Source organism: Octodon degus, unplaced genomic scaffold (assembly GCF_000260255.1).
Source record: "Octodon degus isolate 3935 unplaced genomic scaffold, OctDeg1.0 scaffold00028, whole genome shotgun sequence".
Taxonomy (NCBI): domain Eukaryota; kingdom Metazoa; phylum Chordata; class Mammalia; order Rodentia; family Octodontidae; genus Octodon; species Octodon degus.
Genome location: NW_004524604.1, coordinates 3,266,796 through 3,275,084, shown reverse-complemented (window position 1 = coordinate 3,275,084; position 8,289 = coordinate 3,266,796). Strand labels below are relative to the sequence as shown.

Below are 8,289 nucleotides of genomic sequence, written 5' to 3'. Positions count from 1 at the left end.
AGCAAAGCACAGGGACCACGGTTCAATCCCCCAGCACCACATGCCAGCCAAACCCGCCCCCTGGTGGGCTGAGCTGGCCACACACACACACACACACACACACACACACAAAAGGGTGTAGTTAACAAGTACAAGAGAGAACATACTCAACAGTAAGCCCCACGGTGTAGATTGCAGTCTGACTGCACAAATATGCTTTGCAGGAATGGTTAGGAAAATAAGTAAATAAAAAATAAGTTTATCCTGACTTTATCCCAATTCTTTGGGCTTCAGAAGACCCCGCAAGTGACTTTCCGAAAGTCACCCCAGGGTGTGTGCTAGGACCAGTAGTGTCGGCCACATGAGGGTACTAAACATGGGCCTTGCCCTTGACTCCTGAAAGATCTCTAGGTTGAGGCTCAAGATGCTTGTCTTCTCCACCCTTCCTGGAAGGCTCTAGAACAAGCCCACTAACATCTAAGAATCTCAGATGCAGGTACAAACCCTGGTGTGCTACTAGTTAACTGCAGTCTTGGGGAAAATCACACAGTTCTCATTTGCTTTGTCCCTATCACCAACAGACTTGACGTTCTGCAAACACCTCCAGATTCCAACACTAAAGGATTCGAACTGAATATAAAGGTTCACCTTCTTTGCAGAGCTGTAGATATCTTCTCGGTTACTGCAATCTACCACGAAGCCATGAGCCTGGGCACCCAGTTTCCTGCATTCCATAGCTGTTTCCTCGATGCCATGCTAGAAGAGTCAGTGAAGGGCATGAGACAAAATTAACAGCAGGAATACAGCACACCAGCAGCTAAAGCAGGAAAGGCATACTCTCAAAAGAAGGATTACAGAAGGACATGCTGGTGCACACTTACAACCCCAGCTATGCAGGAGGCTGAGGCAGGAGAAACACAAGCTTGTGTCTTGCCTGAGTATTTCGGCAACTGTTGTCTCAGGTGGAAAGAAAATATACATTATTTATTAAAGGATTTAGCTCAGGGCAAAGGCCTTGGATTTAGTAACTAGTAGTGCAAAATAAATATGTAAATATTAACTTCACAAGGTATTTTATTTGGATCAATTGAACATTAGTCTTTCAGATGCATTCAATTGAGAAATCTGTCCCTGAATATTTGTATTAAAACATATAAAGCCAAAAACATCATACAGATCAACAGGAAATTATTCTGATAAACATAGTAGGAGGAAACATCAGATCTGTTAACAAGAAATTGACCTGATATGTACAGTAAAAGAGCATTGAGGAGGGTGTGTTGGCACATACCCCGGCAGGCTGATACACAAAGATTTCTAACTCAAGGCCAGCTTAGGCTATATGGTTGAGACCTTGTCTCAAAAAACAACAAAAATGGGTAGAGTGGGACTGAAAACATTCTTTCCAAACTGACTGCACCACAAATTCAGACACACAGGAGTCCCATGGTCTTGCATTGCACTTTACATTTGCCCTAGCAGCACTCAGCCTCTGGGGTTGCTAGTGAAGGGGTGGTGCACAACCCAATCAGTGTCTGTACAGTTAAGCTGAGCACACTGGGAAGCACAAGGAAGCTGACTGTCAGGCTACACAGCCATGATTACATGAAGATCAAACCAGCCTCAATCACATGTTGCAAAATGGGCAGCAAATTTTAGGCAGAGCCCTGGCCAACAATTTCTAATCACCCTCAGTTGGTGGCTGGGATCTTTTACAACTCGGAGGCTGTGGTGTTTGTATTTGACCCAGAGACAAACTATAAATGATTATTTTTTTTCCTATAAATGATTATTACCATCTCTACATATAAAAATTACTGTTACATTCTATAGTCCTTCTTTATAGTTTTTGAAATGAGTGGGTTATTTTGACACACAACACATATCAATTCAGACTTGTAGAAGTTTTTAGCCACGGGAGTGAGTGCTGCGACTTGAGATCCCACAGTACAGCTCAGGGCTGCCCCTTTTGCCTCTCTTACTCTGTGCCAGACCAGACTTCGGGCCAGGGATATAGCTCAGCACTCCAGTACCTGCCTGGCAAAAGCAAGGCCATGAGTTTGATTCCTTGGTACAGAATAAAAATTTAAAAAAACTTCAGGCTAGCAACTTTTTTTTTTTTTTTTTTTTTTGGTCTCTTGAGAAGGTCTCGCTATGTAGTTCAGGCTGTCTTGAGCTCACTTTGTAACCTATGCTGGTCTTCAACTTGCAATGATCCTCCTGCCTCAGCTCCCTAGTGCTGGGATCACAGTCATGTGCCACCACGCCTGGCTAGCACAGCATCTTCTGAGTGTTTGCTTCCTTCTTAGCAGCCCTGGGAATGGAACTTACATCCTCCACACTCATCTACACCCCCTACCTGTTTCTACTTTTTATTTTGAGCCAGGGTCTCGCTACTTCATCCATGCTGGGGTTGGACTTCAGATCCTCCTGCCTCACCCTGCCAAATAGCTGGGATTACAGGCCCCTTCTGACCTCTGCTCGTAACTTCTCCACCTTTCATTTTTATTTTTTATTCTTTTGCAGTGCTGAGGATGGAACTCAGGGCTACATGCATGCTAGGCAAGCACACACCACTGAGCTACACACCAGTCTCTACTGTCCTTTTCTTAATGCTTCCTTGGCTACCTGGAGAGCAACCGTCTTACTTCAGCGCCCCCCTCCTCCACGCTGCTTCTCATCTTTTCGTCTCTGCATGTTTTTGTGTCGTAATTCGTGCCCTCCACTACTCACAGCGTGCTTCACTTACTGTCTTCAGCACATAAGGTCTGTGTTTCTTTGCTGTAGTAGGCTCAGGTCTGCTTGGGAGGAGCATCAGGCACGCCATAGGTGCTCAAGGTATTTGTGGTCAAATGCCTTTCACTCCAGTGCAGAGAAATTGTGCAGACCAGCATTAAGCAAAGGAATCACTAACCTAGTAACTGACATCCCAGAGGTGTAATGGTCACTGTCCCGTTTACCACGTGCCAAACTCCAATGCTAAACTATGATCCAAGCTTACAGAGGGAAGTACTCTGCCTCAGTTCATTTTACATAAAAGAATGTAAGGCTCAGGGTTCAAAGGTCGGCTGCCCTGAGTCTAATCACACCACTTGGCCAAAGGGCTGGGCGAGGCCTGGTTTCCATCTTTCATTACACTAGTAGGTACTTAAGGTCTATTTTCTTTACTTGCTTCAAGGCAAGGGGCCCTCCCACTAGCCACAGGGTCGCTAGGGTCTAAGCAACACACTCAAACATTTGCAGACTGCTGTCTCCACCAACCACTCCCTGGGTCAGCTCTTAATTGATCTCATCTACCAGGAATTGTAGTTTATGAAATTGGAGGTCGACTCGTCCGTGACAGACAGCATTTCAGGCTGCCAGAAGCCTCTGTGCCTTCACCAAAAGCCAAATAAGAGGTTAGATTCTAGGTCTTTTTTACTTCCTTGAGCCTGCATCTACATCTGTCCTGGGTAAAAAGGTGCACTGAAGTTTTTTCTTGCCTTTTGATTGTTCTTACTAAAACAATAAAGCCGAGTGTGGTTTCCAGTGCCTATAATCCCAGCATTTGGGAACCTGAAGCAGTTTTGCATTCTAGGCTACAGTGAGTTCAAGGCCACCTTGAATTACACAGGGAGAACAAATTTCAAAAAAAAGAAAGTAAAAATAAATATAAAAGACAATCTTTATAAATTACTTTTAGCACTAACTACAGCTGGGTAACGTTGCTTTTGTCGGGTACAATCTCTAAACTACTGCTCCTCGGGTGCTGCAAATAGGACTTACTTAGGAACAAGCCTCCTACTTTTAAATACTCCTTAAAACGGTTAATTTCTCCACACAGATAAAATAGAGGGTCAGTGTAATCTGGAGATTACAAATGATTTTCTGGGCCTAAGCGCGGGTCAATGGACAATGTGATCGGAGGGTAGGCCAGTGGCTGGAAGGTCTCCTCTAGGAGTATTCCTCAGGTGATTCGACACTACACCTGCACCGCCGGTACAGCGGCAAGTGTAATTCTTTTCCACCTTCTTTACAGAGATGCGCTAAGGGGTGGCTGCCAGCAAAACGTGGCCGCGTCCGCCGACCGAAGGCACCGGGGAGAGCAGTCAGCGCCGTTACCTTATTAATATCCCAGAGAACCAGTTTGCTTTTACGTTTGGCAAATTCATAGGCAGTAAGTCTCCCGATTCCATGTCCAGCTCCAGTGACGAGGACGATTTCTCCGGCGACTGATTTTTTCTTCTTGGGGATGAAAAGCTTAATGAGCGACTCTAACCAGAAGATGAAGAGCAAGGGAAGGAGCAGGAGGGTGCTCAGAAGAAACCGCATCTCGGGGAGCGCCAGCTCGACCACGTTTCCGTCCGGGTGCGTTAGGTTAAATCAAGTCCCCCAGCAAGCGCAGAAAACTCGGCAGGGCTCCCGCCTCCGGGGACACCCGCAGCCTGGCCGGATGCTCCTTCCGCGGGGCGGGCTCAGCGCAGCGCCTGCCATTGGCTGGGCCCGCGGCGCCGCGCCCTGGGGACTGGGAGGTGACAGGGAAGGGAGAGGGCGCGAGGGGCGGAGGCGCCCCAGAGCGCGACGAACTCGGACCTCCCCGGGACAGAGGCCAGTGATTTCCGCAATCCTGGCAAAGTTGCTGCTGCTACTCAGGAGGTAAGGATGCAAACGCGGAATCGCAGAGTCCTTGCAAGGCCTGGATGAGGCCAGTTCTGCTCCCTGCAAAGAAGGGAGCCCACTTCACTGTTTAGTTTGGATTAAACTCTACTTCTGTCCTCTCACAGCCAGCTATAATCAAGTTTTAGGGAGGAAAACAAACCCCACCTTACATTGGACGAGACTGTTTCCATAAGGAAGAGCAACATATTTGGGCAGCCACGTGACCCATTAGAATTTGGAAACAACACTCGCAAAGCGTGCATTCCACTGTGGTAACTGTATATTTATCCTGGCTAATACATGACCCTTCAGCTAGGCGCTGGGAGGCACGCCTGTAACGCCAGCTACTCCGGAGGCCAAGGCAGGAGGACTGCAGGTTGCAGCTCACACTGGGAAGTTCAGGAAGGCCCTGTTTCAAAAAGGAAAATAAAAGTAGTTGGGGATGTGCATAGAGGTTGTGTGTCCAATACAAAATGAGTAATAAGGACACACAGCTTCACACCCACCTGAAGGCTACCTGTTTGGGTTGCATCACCCATCGGTACCCATGCACATGTGTGTGTAGTAGACATTTACTATAAATTAACAGATGATTTAAAAATAAAGTCTCCCGGAAGGTATAACTCAGGGGAGTAGAGCATTTGCCTGCGTTCAGGAGCTCCAGGGTTGTACAGGAGAGATTAGTTACACAATGAAACCAAGCAGTGGGGCCCGGGAGACGGCTCAATGGAATGAGCCCTTGCCTGGCAAGCGCAGGGACCTGAGTTCAGTCTTTGGTTCTGACAAAAAAAAAAGAAACCAAGCAGCGACATAGATCAGGGCTGGGGATACAGGACAAACAACTGGGCAGGATGTGTCAAAGGTCCTAAACCCCAACCCCCACCCCCGAGAACCCCAAAGGACTCCAAGCACTGGAGCATTGCCCGGAGCCAATCAGAAATCGATGTCCTCAAACTCCTGGACCTTTGAATCTGGAGCTTTGCGCAGGACCAACCAGAAAAGTCCTATCTTCAATTTCTTGTTTACACCTGGAAGAATCCAAGTCAGTCATTCCGTGGGGCGGTTCAGAACTGACCCGAGGCCCGGTGCCTTATTTGTGAGGAGGAGCCAGTCTGGCACTGAACACCAAGACTCCATCCCAGTCAGGGTCGTCACAAGCCCATCCTACCGCGCACCTGGTCCACCTTCGACTTGTCTGTGTCTGTCCAGGCTTGTACAGGTCTCTAGGAACCTGGAAATTATCCCACCGCGCCCCCACCATTTCGCTAGTGTGCAATTAAAAGCATAGTAACTAGTCTTGTATTTTAATTTTTCTTTCCACTTGCGTTGTAGAATACTTGGACTTAGGCCTCGTTGAAGGCACTCCAGACCCTGGAGGATGCACGACCGTACTTAACATTCAGGGCCAGAAGTCACAGGAGTATTCATGCCCACTTCATCCACTTACCTAAGCAGCCCTACCTCCTTATTGGGGAAAAGTGACAAGGAAAATAACCACTAAATATTGTACTTTTTAGAAGACTGTAACTTCCCAGCATGGTGGTGCATGCCTGTGGTCCCAGCACTTGGAAAGCTGAGGCAGGAGGATCCCCATAAGTTCAAGACTAGCCTCGGCTATCTGGTGAGGTCAAGGACAGTCTGAACTGCATAGCAGGGCCCTAACTCTTAAAAGCAAACAACCAAAACAACACAAAAAAAGAGGACTGCAACTTCCTAGCTGTGGGTTAAATCATCCCTACACTCCCTGTCTGGGTTCTCTGGTTACATTGAAGCTTCCTCCCCTTCCACACACCTGTCACACTCAAAGTTCCTCAAGAATGCTGACCATCCAGAGATTAGCTTCACTGAGAAAGGGGGGGTATAGGGGGATGGGGGGGGGGGGGAGGTAGAACTGATCCTAAGGTAAAGGAACAAGTTGAGAAAATATTTTTTTTTTTACAAGTTGAGAGAATATTAAACAACATTTAAATTACCACTTTACAAAATAAAATAAAACAGGACCCATACCTGCTTAACCAGGCAATACCATCTTGTGGAGGGATGGCTGATTTTCCTGGGATTTCCACCACCTCAAGAAAAGTCTGTGTATCCTATTTGAAGAAATAATGTGCCTTTCTTTGTAGGGCCCGTGCTCCCTTTGAACACATACTCTTGAACTGGGGTTTAATAAAGCCCCTCCTTAGCTTCTTAGTGAGGTGGTGTGGAAATCTTTTCCAGGATCGCAGTCAGCAAACCTGCAGACCTTGCTTGTAGGTGGAGTGGGCCTGTCCCTCATCTGGGCTTCGGGACCCTCCTGGGCTCTGTCTGATGACAGCCCACAAAAGTACAGCTGCACTGTGGGCTGCTTGCCTTTCTCAGTGTCACCTGCAGCAGCCTCCTGTACCCCTCCAATCCTGGCTCCTGATGGTACCAACACATGCGCAAAGGAAGTCTAGTTTCTAAACTTTTCTTCCATATATATTATGTGACTTTCAAGTCTCCTCAGAGGTAGACATGAAAAATATACCTGTACTTTTTAATGAATAAATCAGGTTGACTTTTATGAATTTCCAGTTAGTAAAAAGGCATCAATAATGTTAAACCTATGGTCATTGGTGACCATTTCTTTTCTCTCTCTCTCTCTTTTTTTTTTTGTTGTTTTTTGTTTTAATTTTATGGGGCTGGTGAGATGGCTCAGTGGTCTAAAGCACCTACTTAAAACAAGCTTAGCAAAGCACAGGGACCTTGGTTCAATCCCCTGGCACCACATGCCAGCCAGCCCCGCCCCCTGGTGGGCTGAGCTGGCCACACACACACACACACACACACACAAATAAATAAATTAAAAAATTTAAATGAAGGGGAAGGGAAGATGGCTCAGTGGAATAAGCGCTTGCCTGGCAAGCGCAAGGACCTGAGTTCAATCCCTGGTTCTGAAAAATAAAAATAAAAAATAAATAAATAAATTTTATTTATTTTATTAAATTTTATTTATTTATGTGTGTGTGTGTGTGTGTGTGTGTGTGTGTGTGTGGCCAGCTCAGCCCACCAGGGGGCGGGGCTGGCTAGCATGTGGTGCTGGGGATTGAACCGTGGTCCCTGCGCTTTGCTAAGCTTGTTCTAAGTAGGTGCTTTAGACCACTGAGCCATCTCACCAGCCCTTTTTTGTTTATTTTTAAGATAGAATCTTGCTTGTTAGTGCACGCTGGCCTTGAACTCACTATGTAGCCCAGGATGTCCTTGAACTTGTGGAGATCCTCTGGCCTCAGTTTCCCGAAGTGGTGTGATTACAGGCATGGGCCACCACACCCAGCAGTTGCAGTGTTCTCAAAAGTACAATTTTTAGTTGTGAGTTTCCTTGTCTCTTTTCCACCTATCTTCATTTTTGCATCCTACTTCATCCCTGTCAGTGATGGTCAGTTTTTTGCCCCACAACTACAGAAAAAATTACATTTTACATTGTGACCAAGTACATTTATATGTGCTTGTTTGCTCGCTCTTTGTTTCTTTATTACAGGGTCTCACTATGTAATTCAGACTCCTTAGTGATCCTCCTGTTTTCAGCCTCCTCAGCACTGGGGTAACAGGCATGCACCATCATGTCCAGTCTTGGTGGCCAGCTCAGTGCACATGCTGGGGATAGAACCCCAGTCCCCGTGCTGATGTAAGCAGGTGCTTAGTCCGCTGAGCTAT

At 46.7% G+C, this 8,289-nt stretch overlaps 1 protein-coding gene across 1 annotated transcript in view; it reads right to left on the bottom strand.

Annotated features, from left to right (window-relative positions):
- The window catches only part of Hsd17b11 (hydroxysteroid 17-beta dehydrogenase 11), a 43,201-nt gene extending 38,810 nt beyond the window's left edge, over positions 1-4,391 (bottom strand). Inside the window, exons 1-2 of the mRNA XM_004629261.2 lie at positions 4,081-4,391; positions 628-735 (exon numbers count right to left, since the gene is read on the bottom strand). Of these exons, the coding sequence (XP_004629318.1) occupies positions 628-735; positions 4,081-4,290 (318 nt within the window). The 5' untranslated portion in view covers positions 4,291-4,391. The remainder of the gene's footprint in view (positions 1-627; positions 736-4,080) is intronic.
- Positions 4,392-8,289: the final 3,898 nt, after the last annotated feature.